The sequence below is a fragment of the Drosophila tropicalis genome, unplaced genomic scaffold, assembly GCF_018151085.1.
Source record: "Drosophila tropicalis isolate 14030-0801.00 unplaced genomic scaffold, ASM1815108v1 contig_4, whole genome shotgun sequence".
Classification (NCBI taxonomy): Eukaryota; Metazoa; Arthropoda; class Insecta; order Diptera; family Drosophilidae; genus Drosophila; species Drosophila tropicalis.
Window position 1 is genome coordinate 2,073,496 of NW_027172862.1, and position 16,039 is coordinate 2,089,534.

The 16,039-nt window shown below is 37.6% G+C and overlaps 1 protein-coding gene across 1 annotated transcript in view; it reads left to right on the plus strand.

Moving 5' to 3' along the window:
- Window positions 1–14,643, plus strand: part of Drak (Death-associated protein kinase related) — a 55,245-nt gene extending 40,602 nt beyond the window's left edge. Inside the window, 5 exon segments of the mRNA XM_068285108.1 lie at window positions 10,237–10,449; window positions 10,639–10,814; window positions 10,892–10,983; window positions 10,985–11,211; window positions 11,278–14,643. Coding sequence (XP_068141209.1) covers window positions 10,237–10,449; window positions 10,639–10,814; window positions 10,892–10,983; window positions 10,985–11,211; window positions 11,278–12,481 — 1,912 coding nt within the window. The 3' untranslated portion in view covers window positions 12,482–14,643.
- The last annotated feature ends 1,396 nt before the right edge of the window (window positions 14,644–16,039 follow it).

Here is a 16,039-nt window from a genome sequence, read left to right on the forward strand (position 1 = left end):
AAGAAGCACAAAATGCATTCGCATTCATGTGTGAAAACATTTCCACCTTTTTTCCACCAGAGACACCGACCCCAGAGTGTGTGAGAGCGGAGTGTGGAAAGGAACTCAGAAAGTCTAAATTAGCATAATTGACTCGAAAAGAAAATCATTTTTCATTTGGTAGAAAATAAAATTCAGTTAAACTCAAATTTGTCCAACTACAAATTGAATTTAAACTTCTCTGATCGATCTATTTCGAAGAAGGGACAATAAATTCCTAATCAATAGAACTTAGGCAAAGTTGTCAATTCTCCACAATTTTGGGTGCAAAAAAATATAATAACTAGCAATCTTCGCTTCTTTTAAAGGATTCTAACTTGTAACTTCTTTGTCCAGTCAGCCACAATCAAAGTGGTTCAGTTAACCCCAAACTGATCTCAAGTCGAGTGGGATAACATTTCACTTTGATGACTGGGCTATTGGCCTTTGATCATAACTGGTTTTTGTTTTTTATTACTTTTATTATTACCAACTTATATTTTGAATTCATGATTCATTTACGGTCTTTTGGGGGTCTTTGTAAAAGCAAAGCCTCTTTAGCCCTTGACCTCAACTCAATTTGGTTTTCGGACACTTGGATAAACTTCATACATATAAGATATATACATACAACAAACACTTGAAACAACTGCAATTTGATGCATTTTTCGAAGGGGGAATTTCCCTTTCGCTTGCTTCCACTGCCCTCCCACACCCCTGTCTTAGTCCCCCTTTCCTATCTTCTGGTTGACTCTTTAGGTTTTTAGCTTTAGCTTTTGCTGTTGTTGTTATTAATACTTTGACTTTGGCCTTTTGTGGTTTAACATTATCCAAACAAAACGCTTTGGCACCCACAAAAAACGAGTTGATTGACAGAATTGGGACAGGCAACAACAACAAAATCAGAGGCAACAGCAAGAACAACACTCCACATACGTTTGAAATCTGCATGCGTGAAACTCAACGAAGCGTTAAAGTTCAAAGCGTTGAATTACAACGATGACAAAAAGAGAAACAGCAAACTAAAAAAGCAAGAAGATAGACAGAGATAGACACAAGACATGGAGGGAGAAAAATGGGGGAGGGAGTTACATACATATGCACATACCTTGGTTTTGACTTTAGGCCAACTGACAGTAACTGCAACTGCGGCAGGCGGCCTCCAACAGCAAATTTTTGAAGCAAATCAAAATCCTCTACGATTACATCATACATAAGTAAGAAGAAATCACAAAGTCAAATGAAAGAAACGGACCGGGAAATACCCTGTAGCTAAATTTATGAATTCCTTCGTTCGTTTTTCAAACAAGGTTCGAAAAACGTTATAGAGGGAGCCCAAGGCATATCTAGATATGCGAAATGACTCAAATTTACTCCCTAAAGTATGCAATATGGAAAAAGGAAATAAAAAACTTAACAACGAGAACCACTTTTCTATACCCTCAGGACTATTCAAAGAGTTCATTTGATTCTTTGACTATATATTGCATACATTAAGGGACAAATTTTCACCTATTTCTCAAAGGAAAAGGGATGGGTCACTGATATACCCCTTTTTAGCCCCACTTAATCGATAATGGGTATTAAGAAACAGGCAACCTCATCTGTTGATTCTTGGAAGATGCTGTCAGGCCACCAAATGGTTGGCAAGATTAACAGTTAGCCCAAAGTTGTTGAAGATTCGTTGCGATGATTCATTCAACAGTTGGGAAGCATTGAATTCTTATAAGACAGAGGGAAACAGACAGACCGACCGACAGACAGTCAGACGACACACACATAACGATAGCAAGCATCCGTGTTTTTTTTTCTTGTTTAACTTCTTCTTATTTCACTTTTCACTGACAATGCCAGAGAGAGAAAGAGAAAGATGAACAGAGAGCCTTACTCCGCGTTGTTGTTGTTATTGTCGTCATCGCTCGTCTACTGCATCGCGTCGCTGATTGCGCGTCACCTGCGTCGACAGCGTCAACTTCTGCTGCTGCTGAGTCAGCGCATTGCAATGGTTCGGATCGGTTTGGATCAGGCCAACACACAGTTGGAATTTGGTGTAATGATATTGTTGTCTCTTTTTTGGTATTGAAAATAAAAATATTGCATGCAAAAAGTTGCACAAAACGAAGAAAGAAACGATCAACTTAAACCAAGAATATATCTACATACACACTCAAATAAGATGACAAAATGAATTTTATTGGAGTCACAAAAGTCGATAGATCTCGACGATCATCAGTCGGCAAAGCAGTGCTATTAGAAATCCTAAGCAGTTGACACAGAAACAGAAACTTTGAACGCTTTTGTCGATATGAATATTAGTTAAATTTCAAGTTATGTAACCAGCCACCCCAGCATAAGTAGCTTAAAACCCAAAAACCTCAAGCTGATAAAGGCGGAAGAAAAACAAGAAAAGGTGGAGGAGGAGTAAAGGAGGAGCAAGCAGGAGAAGAGCTGACTGACCTTCACTTGTATTTCACGACGACCCAGCAGAAATACAATTAAGGCAAAGCTAGACCCCCCTCTGACCCACTCCACCAATCTCTTTACATTCTTCTCTCTCTGCTTCACCCTCTCACTCTTTTATGGTAAATATGTGAATACATATACATATGTTATATGTGCATACATATGTATATGTTTTTTTGTTGTTATGTCTTGCTCGCCTTTTTGATTTCCTAAGAAGTCAGACTCTGACTGTGAGCTGAGTTGCATGCAAAGCAGTCTCTGCTGCAGTTGCAGTGGCAGCTGTTACCCCAAAAGAGTTTTTTCTTCTTCTACTGCTTTGTCGTTTTCTTCTTCATCATCATCATCATTATTTCATTGCATATCCGCTTTATCAGCAGAAGAGCTGACAGCAAGCATAATCGTAAAACACATCCATAAACCTTTTTTAGTTTACTTTATTTGCCAGAGTGCTGCCTGCCCTTAAATGAATGGTATGCTCGTATGTATATAAATTCCTAGCAATATGATTAGGTCTATATAAGTATATATTCTTGATAAACCACAGACAAATTCAGACTGAAATTTAGTTAAGATCAATAACTTTTAGTAGCTCTTAAATTTGATCACCAAAGGGTATTTTAAGTTCGGATTATCGACATATTGTTTCCGGCATGGGGCCACAAAGAGTTGTCGTTTGTAGTGATATTGTTGTTGTTGTTGCTGCTGCTAAAAGACCTTGATTATGCTCTGATGACACGTACAATATGTTCTTACTCAGCCACATGCGTTGCCGCCTTCCTTCGTATGTAGAATGTAGATGTTTTTATTCTTTTATCTAAAGTCAGAGTCTCAAGGTTGACTTTGATTTTAGCCATAACAAATTTCTTTTTTTTATTTGCTGTTGTTTTTCCAGCTGCCAATAAATTCATTTGTGTCTTATGTGCCCAGCGAGAGTACCCCGAACATTATATCCATAGCAGTAGTAGTAGTAGTAGTAGTGGTAGCAGTTGGCCAAAGTTTTGTTTCGCTCTGTGGCTCTGGCAATCCAATCTGGCGACGACAGTTGCCAACAATCGCAAAACATGTCTCACATGTGTCTCTCAGCTCGATCTCGCAGCTCTCTCAGGCTCCAAAGAACTTAAGGAATGCGTCTTATCAATGGCCAGCCAATCAGACAGCAACTGCCAACTGGCAGTTCAAGGATAACAGGCCACAGCAACGGCAGCAAAAAGAAAACTTTAGCTCCAGCTGAGCCAAATCCCCAGAGGCAGCTGCCAAATGCTAAGCCAATTTATCATAATTAAAGCCGCTTAAAGAAAAAAACCAAAAACATTCACAAAAAATATATGTCAAAATCATACAAAAAAACATATATATTTAAATATATACATATTTAAGTCTATGCGAAACAGAAAGGAAGTCATTCAGGATAAGGAAAATGAAAAGGAAATGAATCTCACACAAACGCAAAGCTCAAATGAAGGACGAAGAGGGAATGGGAATGGAATAAGAACCAAGTACCGCACGGCCTTTGACACAAATTCAAGTGAGTGTCGCGTCGGTTGAGCAGGTCGTTAGTAGATTGGGTTAACTGCAAATGAGTTGCACAGTATGTGCAAAATGTATGCTACCAAGCTAAATGAAATTCCCTTCAAAATAGGCACATAAATATTTCCATTAACCATGCTGAATAACTTGACATTTACATGTAAGCAAATTGATTGTTGATTGAAACACTCTATTTTCTATATACATATTTGAACCACTGTAGGAAGCAATGGTTAGGCAAATGCCATGCTTCCAGCTTCCCAATCGCCTCTCTGACTTGGCCTCTCTGGAGTTCTGTTTTTTTTTTCTTTCCTGATATTTTTTTTTTTATCTTTCATGTGAGTGATTCTGCATGCAAATATGTGCATGAGCTTCTTTGCTTCTTCTCCGTAATAATGTCAAGTACTTTAAGCGAGGGCGGCAAAATCTCTCTTCTTTCTTCTCGGGTTACGTCTCCGTCTCCTTCTCCTTCTCCACTTTCCCGTTTACATCAAAAACCCAACGTCAAATGCTAAAGAAAACCTCTGCTGTCAGTTCAGAGGAGAATACACGAGAATATACATATGTACCTATATATATATCTTTACATATTCGTTTATGCATCTTTTTTTTTTTGTGCTGCACAAATATTGAACCTGTCGCTTTACCCTTTTGGGAGGGCTTTGACACGGGCTTAATTAAAAAATTTCAACCAACAACAGAAAGCGACAAGAAAACATTCCTTCTCTGAATGGAATGGATGGATTTGTGTGCAAACAGAAATTAATTCTCGCACAAAAAACAAACGCAATGTAATTAAATATATTAAAGCCATTAATACTCTATGCAACGTATAGGGTATAATGCTGTGCATATTAGACTAGGTGGCTTTAAAATGGACACATAGATCTCAATGTACATAAATATGAAATGGTTAGGATAAAAACATTTCTCGATTATTGGGAGCTCTCCCTTAACTTGACTAATAGGTATCTTAGAATCCAAACTCTATATGTTCATATAATGAAATGAAATTCGTCACTACTTTTTTTTTTTTTTTTCTTTTTGTTTTTACTTTTTGCTGACCAAATTTGTCCACAATTAAAAACAAATGCGCGCAAACGCCCACGCGATATTTGAGCGTTTTTTAAGCTGACCAAAAAAGGCGGCAGCAGCATAAGCAAAACAAAAAAACGTCAAAGTTTTTGAACACTTTTTTTTTTTACTCATAATAAGACGCATTAACAATTGGCATATTTAACGGAAATTATTATATGTATATTGATGAAATTGGAAAGTTGATTACCTGCCTGTCTGATTAAGCGATCATTTTAAGTGATCGTTCTCCATGGATCTTTTGTCTGTGTGAGATGACCTTTCTGAATAAAGTATTGACCAAAAGTCCTTCGATTTCTCCCTGTTGATGGTCGCCTTAACCGACTTCTCAAGATTCTTCTCATATGTAAGTGTAGGTATATATAATACAAAATCAAAACACTTGACATGCTCTTGGTCTTGGTCTTGGTCTCTTTCCTCTACCCCTGCCCTTGTCTCGAGTTGTAGTTTGTTGACATACCCTGCCTACTCGCCTCCCTTTTGAAGCTATTTGCATAACAAGAGCAGATGAGGAGAAGCAAATGACGCATTGTCCCATTCTGTTCCTCCTCCTCCTATGTTTGTATGTATGTATGTATGTATGTACATGGCATGTGCCTTTAGGCATTGTCCTCTCCTTCTGAGATCTGAGAGCTTGGGCCTGGGAAATTTAATTGTCACATTAGGCCCCATGACTGTTTGGAACTGTTTTGTCCATGTCCATGTCTCTTGTCTAGTTAGTCACTTTTAGGAGGCTTTCCAGCACTCACTCACTCACTTATTCAGTCACTCAGTCAAAAACTATTAGTTGGCTTGACTTGAATGTGGATGATGATGATGATGATAATGACTCCCTACTCCACCGCCGCCGCCGTCTTCATCGGGGCATACACTAGGTTCAATGCACTGTACAGTGTCCGCTAAAAGCATATAACAAGGCGCTGGCTCACTTCAACTGCACTTTAGGCACAGCCATCAAAAGGTAACAACAAAGAAAGAACGAAAAAATAAAAAAAAAAAAAAAATTCCACAGCCTATGTTAAAGTGCAAACGGGTAGGATAAGAGACATGTACATATATAACGCATAAACACTCACTTATACATACATGCATATGTATGTATGTTTGTGGGTTGGTTGTATAATCCAGTATTGCTAGAAGCTTATTCCCTTTCAAAGATACAATGGACTTTTAAATGCCCCTAAGCTTATCCAAACTTAAACTTCCGGGTGCATTTACAGGAATCCCCAAAGATTCTGTAGACACTTTTCATTTTCCGAATGTTCAATATGGAAATTCTAAACTGCATATAAAGAAAATTTGCTTTCTAAAAGAGGTTTCTTTCAGTAACATCCAAAATTTAACAACATCATGTATCTGGATTACGTTTTACTACCAAGTTTGTTCTGTTAACTGATCAAAGCATACATAGACATGTTTTCCCGAACTTCATACTCTTATTGAAAACAAAAATGCAACATCAAATTACTTACAATTAGTAAACAAAAACAATAAAGCACAAAAAAACAAATAGTTTCAATGTTAATTTCGTTGTAATATATTTTACCCGATTTGGTTAGCTGGCTAACCTTTGGTACACCCGCCTAACCAATTTGCACCTTGTTAACGGATTTGCATAAAAATGTGTGACATTGTTTCGTTTCATTTTGTTGGTTTGTTGTTGTTGTTGTTCCAGCTGGGTGGGCGCTGAGATTTGCCAATCGCCTTCAAAATCCTCCTACTAGATAGACACCCGCACCCCTTTGATGTTGTTTGCTTGGTTGTCTGTTTGTTTGTTTGTTTACACAAATTGTTTGCCTGATCTGGGGCAATTCTAACGATCGATCCCCCCCGAGTATTGACCCACAACACCCGCAGAAAGGAAAGGGCGGAAAGAGAAAACGGAGACTACGAGTAAACAAATAAAAACGAATACGAAACAATTAAAAGACCATAAACATTCCAAAAAACAAAAGATGAAGCCTAAAGATTTGCAATCTACATGTGTATATAAATGCTGGAAGATCTGAGATCTAATGAATTGGCATGAGAGAGAGAGAGAGAAAGAGGGGGGGAGGATAGTGCTGGTGATCTATTAATTGAGTCGCGGAGCAACAACAAAGCAAACGGAAGAGGAGGAGGAGAAGTAGGAGTGGGCACTTGAAATATTTTTGCACTCTTTACCGATTATTGCGCCTTACCTCAATGTGGGAATCGTTGGAGTAGCTTCCTATTCCTATTGAAAACTCGGGCATATCATCGACTAGGAGATGTAGATATTTCCACTTTTGATGATGAAAAGTGATGCTCGAAAATGAAGTAACTTGAACACGTGCAAACACTTTTTTCGTTGGTTTTGGCTTTTAGCGCGATTTAAACGCCTCCATATTTGGGGCGAATGGAATGGATGATGATCGGATCGGAACAAACGAACAAAAAAAAAACATATATATGTATGTATATGCCATGTGCGCGTCAAAAGATCACAGAAAGCCAAAGGCATTGCCTTGTACAGAGTATGTAGATGCGATTGCCGATCGAGCGAACAAAAACACACACAGATCATTGTAAATTGCCAAAGCTGACCAAGTTTAGAATCTTCGCCTAAAAGAAATCAATAAACTCAATACACGAATTTGGTACTGATTTCAAGCAGAAAGCTACGAGCACCAAAAGGAAACTATTTAGCAAGGGCAACGACTGTAAAATACCCTAGAAACGGGAAATCCTTCATCCTGAAATTTGAGAATTACAACTAAATTATATAAAAACAGACGAGAGAATCTAACAAAGCTTAAACTAGTTGAGAATTGCATGAAAATTAAGCACAAATGGTGTGAAAAGCATGATAACAAAGCTAAAACTAGTTGAGCATTAAAAATAAGTAAAGCAGAGACATGAAAGAGCGAATGAAAAAGCCAAACCTTACAACCTTTTTATAGGGTATTAAAGAAAAAACTGAAAAAGGGCAAATTTTCGTAGCTGCTGTTGTTGTGGGTGTGGTTAACATTTTGATTGTGAATGACGAGTGGCTACTACTGATCCAGCCATGAACCTAAGACCAATCCCATCCTCCCTTCATTCACCCTCTTTCCTATGCGCTGTGTTGTTGATGTTGTTGTTGTTGTTGTTGCGGTTGGTTGTGCGTTGTCTTAACCTTTAAAAGTTCAGTAACCAATCCAACGTTGGACAGTTTATTTGCCGTTGCTGTAAGTTTTTGCTAAGAATTCCACGCCCACGCCCTTCTTTTTTTCTCTTCTCAAGTTTTTGGTGCGTTGTCATCCCAAAAAAACAAAACCAAAAATGAACAAAACAGAAAAAAATACCAAAAAAAACCAAAAAAAAAAAAAAAACTGGAAACCAAAAAATAAAATAATAATAATACAAAAACATACAGTAAACAAAAAGGTTCAAGTCGTGCCATGCCAATAGCACTTTAACAGTCGGTTACGTAACGTAGCAAAAAGAGACAGAGACAGAGAGAGCCTCAGAGAAAGAGAAGGGGCGATAAGAGTCGTCTGGAGAGGGAAGGGAAGAGGAGGAGAGCGACAGGCCAATAACTTTATTACGATCTGAAAAAGACCTTGCCCAATTAGGCGATGTTGCCGATGTTGAGTGCAAAAATTGTAATTTAATTAAAATTTATGTTAATGCAACAATAACAACACACAATTAAAAAACAAACTACCACAGACTAAAAACAAAACAAACAAACAAAAAAACAATTAACTGCAATTTAGTTGAAATATTGCAATTTAGTTTTCGTTAATTGTTTAGAAAATTCATTGAAAAGTCCAAGCAAAACATGAACTTCTGCACAGTTCTCATATGAATTTTTAATAGATCTTAAGTATTTAGTGAAAACTAGCATAAGAGTTAAGTCTTCATTATCTAATTTACTTCCTGGACCTAAACCTGGCCCTGAACACCGAACATTTCAACTTTGGTCAGGGCAATTTGTTGCTGCGGTAGTAGTAACTCGATGACCAGACCAACAACTGACTAGATTCTGTACACACCATTGGGGAAGAAAGACTGGACGACAGGAGCTGAACAACAACAAGTACGTCCTTTGGTCCGTCTGCAGTGTCAATACCAGTGTAGACAGTGGAAGAAGAAGAAGTACTGTTGCGGCTGCCGGAACGAAAACCAGGCACAGACACCGAACGACAGTCTTGACAGGAGGAGAAAAGAATGGAGCAATGTCGTCGGGTGGATTCGCAAGGGGGGGTGGTGGGTCAATTAGGAAACCAAACCAGTCCGCTCTGCCACTCTAAAGGCGACGACAGGCCGTAGCATGCCAACGGCAGCAACTTCTTTTGCTACACTCCAAAGAAGGTCCACATGATGAATAGAAGAGAAGAGAGAACCCATCCAGCATTCTGAGGACTGTTTTAACAGAAATTGTAGTTTAAAAACCTATTAACTGATGGGGTTTATAGGGGATTCATTTGGGTACAAAGTATTTTGAGTTAATTACTATATTTTAGGGAATGAACTAAATGAAATGTAATTAGTATTTAAGAGATTAGAATTGTTGTCTTAGAGTATATGCAATTCGTATTCGATTTTGAAGCTTTTGTTCTTCTTGCAATCATTAAACACTATTTCGATTCTCGTTCGTCTTCGTTTGGTCGGTTGGTCGGTTCGTTGTCATTGTCTGTCTGTCTACTAGGTAGTGGCGTGATGCGCCACGTCGTTGTCGTTGTCATTGTCAAAGGAGGAGTAGTAGTAGTAGTAGTAATAGTAGGAGAAGGAGGAAAAGGAGGCAAGAGCAGCAAATGGTTAACTATTTGGTATGCCATCTTTGTCACCAATATCAATATTATTCTCTCTCTCTCTCTCTCTCTCTTGTTGTTGATTGTTGCCGGAAGCGCAATTGCTTCATTATGGCACGTACTTTGTCAAAGGCGTTTTTGGTTGTTAGCTTGATGTGTGTTTGTGAGTCATTTTCATTTGATTTCTAAAGGAGTTAAGACACAAGGGGGATTTGGTGGTTATCATCATCAACAACAACAACAACAACAACAACCACAACTTGAATGAATGAACGAATGAATGAAAAACTTTGAAAGCAATGTGTGTGGGCTGTGTGTCTATATGTTGTCATTTGATTTAATCTTTTCCTTCTTTTTTTTTTTTTTTTTTTTGCAGAGGCAAATTCGCTGCTGTTCGCAGGGCCATACACAAGAATACCGGCTCGCATTTTGCGGCGAAATTCTTAAAACGACGCCGACGCGCACAGAGCAGCGATAAGGAGATCAAACATGAAATTGCCGTCCTAATGCTATGCGAGGGCGAGGAGAATATTGTCAATTTGAATGCTGTGCACGAGACCCGCTCAGATACAGCACTTTTGCTGGAGTTGTAAGTATCATGTAGTAGTTGTAGTCCACCCTATTAACAGTGTGTTCCACATGTCTAGAACCACCTGTTGGTAGGTTAGGATTCGCCAAGTTGTAAGCCAACTAACTGAAAGTGACAAAACGTCCTACACTGTAGTTGGTATCAAGAAACGCAAGAGATAATGCTAACTAAAATTCTTCCTCTTTTAAGGGCAACTGGAGGTGAATTGCAAACTATTTTGGATAATGAGGAATGCCTGACTGAGGCCCAGGCCCGTCATTGTATGCGTGAGGTATTGAAAGCATTAAAATTTCTACATGATCGTTCCATAGCGCATTTGGACTTGAAACCGCAGAACATATTGCTCACAGGCGATCGTATTGAAGGTAAGTTGAGTTGACAAATGATTTGAGAGGAGATCGATATTTAACTGCAATATTCTCTCCCTCCCCCCAATGTATAGATGGCCTCAAATTATGTGACTTTGGCATATCGCGTGTTGTCTGCGAGGGTATCAATGTAAGGGAAATGGCCGGAACACCGGACTATGTGGCCCCCCGAGGTGCTTCAATACGAGCCATTGTCCCTGCTAACCGACATTTGGTCTGTGGGTGTATTGACCTATGTATTATTGTCAGGATTCTCGCCATTTGGCGGTGATACCAAACAGGAGACTTTCCTCAATATCTCGCAATGTGCATTGACTTTTCCGGATAATCTATTTGGTGGTGTTTCACAGGCGGCCATTGATTTCATACGTCGCGCATTGCGAATTAAGCCAAAGTGAGTTTAACACTGCCCTAACTTGACCATGACTAACTAATTGATTTGTTTTATTAATTGTTTAAGTGATCGCATGGATGTGGCTGGCTGCCTGGAGCATGTCTGGTTAAAGGATGAGTGCTCATTGGATAGACAAATCTATTTGCAAGCGCAGAGTGATGCCGAAGAAGAGGATGATGTAGATGATGATGATGATGATGATGATGACGACGATGATGAAGAGGATGTATTTGCAAATGAACAGCAGCAGCAACAGAAAGAAGATAAACCACAAGAACAAGAACCACAGCCGTCACAGCCTCAACAGAAGCAGCCGCAACAGCATAAACACAGCAATGGCAGCAGCAGCAGCAGCTCAACCTCAAAAATTCCCATTGCCACGAGCAAGCTGATTGCCAGCCCCATATCCAGTCCCAGCACAGAAACCACAACGGTGATACACACGCTTACCAATGGTATGGGCAATAGCTGCTTGCCGAAACCCACACAGATTGTGACACCAACGCGACGGGCGTCCGACTCGGATAAGGAGAACACATACACGGCCACATTTGTGAGGAAGCCATCGCTGGCCATTATTCAATTGGGCCATAGCAACGGCGGCAATACCAGCACCAGCCTAGATGACTCCGGCAGCACAGTTGTGGCGACACTAACCCTCTTTCCCGATGCTCCAACAACACCGAAAGTGATCCGCAAGACACCAACAGGAGAGGCAAACTCACCATCCACATCGGTTAAGGCTTTGGTCAAGAAGTTTCAATTGGAAGATCAACCGGCTGGTGCTAACGTAGCAGCCAGCTTAACAAGCAACAGCAATTGCACCAGCAACACAAACATCAGCAGCAGCAGCGGCAGCAGCAACATCCGTAGAAGCTGCAGCGGAGCGGCGTCAAGCAGTACATGTCGATCGTCTGAACCGCTGACGGCTGTGCATAAGAAACAGCAATTAAATTGCTCCAGCAACAGCTCCAGTTGCAGTTCAACACCCTCAAGCCCCAGCCCCAGTGCGAGCAGCACTGCCAATCTTCTAATGAATAGCCGTCTACCGTCAGCAGCAGCAGCAGCATCAGCATCAACGTCAACCAGCAACAGCAACAGCAATGCCAGCGCCAGCAACTCAACAAATACTGCCAACCATCAACATCTGCCGCATCATCATATGCATCATCATCACCATCACCATCATCATGTGGTGATTGCTGCGAAGAATGCTGCCGCTGTGGCAGCCACCAACAACCTGAGCTTGGATCAGGGTATCATCTGTTAGCTAAGGGCCAGCCGTGCGAGCCGCAATGCCAAAAGTTTCTTTCATCGCTTCCTCTGCTGCATGTAACCCACATGGCAAACGGTCCTAGCTGGTCTACTAGGCGACAACACAGTGGAGGACGCAGCCAAGGAGCAACCGATATAGCATAAACCGATGGGAGCAGAAGAACACAAGGATTACTATACACACATACACATATATACATACATATATGTTGTATTTGCGTTTCTTCGTTTTTCAATTTAGTTTTTTTTTTTTTTTTTTTTTCTTAGTTTAATCATTTTTAATTACTAGTTTGATCTGCAACAACAACAAAAACAACAAGAAAATCCATTAAAAACGGGCAAAAAAGAAACCTAAAGAAATTAGTCTACTAACCCCCACACACCCCCTGGTCCTATGCTTAGACGATAAAAAAGGAAAAGAGGATTCGAGAGCACGAAACGGAAATTGAATGTATATTGTTGATAAGGGGCACAGATGATCAAAGAATTACAACTCTATCACGAATCAGATTCTATATGTTATTTTTGGGAAGCGTCGTCATCCCAACAAAAGACAAATATGTACAAAGAGTCCGATTCGTCCTTAATGTTGCTGTTTATGTTGTGATCCTGTGTGAGAATTGTTTACTTTTTAGCTAAATCGTAAAAGATATATTTCTTTTGTCGTCTTTTTGCTTTCTTTTTATTTTGTAGTTAGACTTTTGGCAATTGGGCAGAGCATTGCATGGCGGCCGGCAATTAGATTGGCAAAATAAAACACTAAACAAAGAAAATTGTGAAGTATGAGCATAATGAAAGAGAGCTGATTAAATTTGTGAAAAGACAAAAAGAAAGAAGGAAAGAAGATAGCAAAAAAAAAAAAAAAAAAAAAAAAAAAAAAAAGTTGACATATCATTCAAGTGTTGTTATATGTAACTAGAAATGAAGTAGAAAAAGAAAAAGAACGCTAATTGAGAAAGGACGTTTGTTTCAACGAATCTATCTAAATGTCAATTGTGGATGCATCTGCTTAGCATAAATTATACAAATCATATACAATATACATACATTATATACAGATACCAAAAAAAAAAAAAAACAAACAGAATATAAAAAATCAACAAGCAGATGAGAAAAATGAAGCTGAAGACAAATTAACGAAATACAAATACAAATGAAAAAGAGAAAGTTCTTTCGAAATGCATATATGTAGGTATGCAATATAGTATGGAATACAAAATGAAGTTGGTTATATAATTGGCCACCCAAATCGGTGAATATATATATATATATATATATGTATGTTTATGTTATGTGTAGGGTTCACTTGCTAAAAATACTTAAATTAATTATATAAAGAAAACAAAACATGTATTATCAAACAATCATATAGAATGTTGATCGCATCAGTAGTCGGTATAAAGATATATAGAAAGAGGAAAAGATAGAGAGAGAAATGTTACAAAACAAAATTGAATTGTTATTTATGTATGTCAAATGTGTATATGTGTGTGTTCGTCGTTTGTTGGATAAATCATATACGCATACATATATCCCCCACATATACGATATGATAAACAAATATATGTATATATATACATATATATCAAATTTAACGAGATAATTATTTTACTTTAGCTACCAAGATCCTTCCCCTCCCGATTTCTTTTTTTTTGTTTTTTTTTTTTGTGCTGTAATCCCTTTTCCTTTTTATATTTAGTTTGAAACCAGTCGGGTTTTTGTATATATTTCCATTCTTAATAAATACCTATAAAGATTATTATTATAATATTTTTTATCATCTAATGCGAGTGTTAATTAAGGCATCCATTGTATTTATTAGGAAAAAGATGGAGATGAAGATGAAGATGGAGAAATAGATACAGTTGAAAGGTGGTAAAGATAAAGATGAAGAATTATAAAAACGTTGGCCAGTTAATTGTTAAAGAGAAATGTTTAATTTATCGTTTCTTCTTTTCACCATTTGGGGCTGAAACCCATTCTTATTCTCTGATTCTTTTTTTTCGTTTTTCGGTTTTTTTTTTTTTTTAAAAACAATAACCTAATATAATAATCATTATTTTTTGCGTCTTTTGTAAATTAGTAGTTAAAGAAAATGAATGGATAAAAACAAACATTAAATAAGTTTATAATAAAGGAAAAAGAGAATAAAACTTATGTTTCACTACTTATTGTTAGTAATTTCAATTGAATTTTTTCAATATTTTTTTTTTTTGTTTTTGTCCTTAGAAAATTTCAAATTTGAGTGAAAAAAGCAAAAACACATAACAAGGAGGAAAGTTCTATTAAATATTATATATTATATAGTGATTATTTTTTAGATAACTAATTTAAAATATATTCAATAAAACTATATAAAAATCACTTGGAAAATTTCAATATAAATCGTATTTTTGGGGATTTGAAAACTATATTTTCAGAATATCAATGGCGAATTCATTCATTTTATTTTCCCTAATATTACTCAAATTTTTGCAAGGTCAGAAAAATCTCAAAAAGTCACAAAAAACCCACAAATGTCCTTAAAATTCGGTCATTTCAGAGACAATCAGGATTTCCCGCTTCAACTGACACTACATATCCTGAAAAGTCCAACGGCAAGGCACTTTCAACAACGAAATTTGTACTGACCAGGCCAACAGAAATATATAGTAGGTGGAATGTCTAAAGTTTTTCAAAATGTAAAGCATACTTTTTGGGGTTGTCTGATTTGCAGGAAAAATTACAACGAAATTTTGTACTGGAGAATTTCTGAAGTACCAGGCCAACAGAAATATATAGTAGGTGGATTGTCTAAAGTTTTTCAAAATGTAAAGCATACTTTTGGGGTTGTCTGATTTACAGGAAAAATTACAACGAAATTTTGTACTGGAGAATTTCTGAAGTACCAGGCCAACAGAAATATATAGTAGGTGGAATGTCTAAATTTTTTTAAAATGTAAAGCATACTTTTTGGGGTTGTCAGATTTGCATGAAAAATTACAACGAAATTTGTACTGAAAAATTTGTAAAGTACCAGGCCAACAGAAATATATGTATAGTAGGTGGATTGTCTAAAGTTTTTCAAAATGTAAAGCATACTTTTGGGGTTGTCTGATTTACAGGAAAAATTACAACGAAATTTGTACTGGAAAATTTCTGAAGTACCAAGCCAACAGAAATATATAGTAGGTGGATTGTCTAAAGTTTTTCAAAATGTAAAGCATACTTTTGTGGTTGTCTGATTTGCAGGATGCGTTTTGGTCAGATTTCAGCAAAAATTACAATTATCTTGCGAGTTGTTTGAAGGATCAGGACGAGAGTGGTGACAGCTAAATATAAATCTAGGATTATAATTATTAGTATCCTTAAGCCATCTAAGATGATAAGAATTGTCTAGGCTTTTTAGCTCTTAAAATCAAAACTCAAAACTCTTTGCTTTTGGGCTTAAAAAAAAACCAGATGTATTGAATCTTTTTAAATCTAGAGAAAATTGCCTGAAAAAAATGGGAATTCAGTCAGCAGTCGTAGAAAAAAGCTTAGAACATCTGAAAAGTTAAAAATTAAAAAAAAA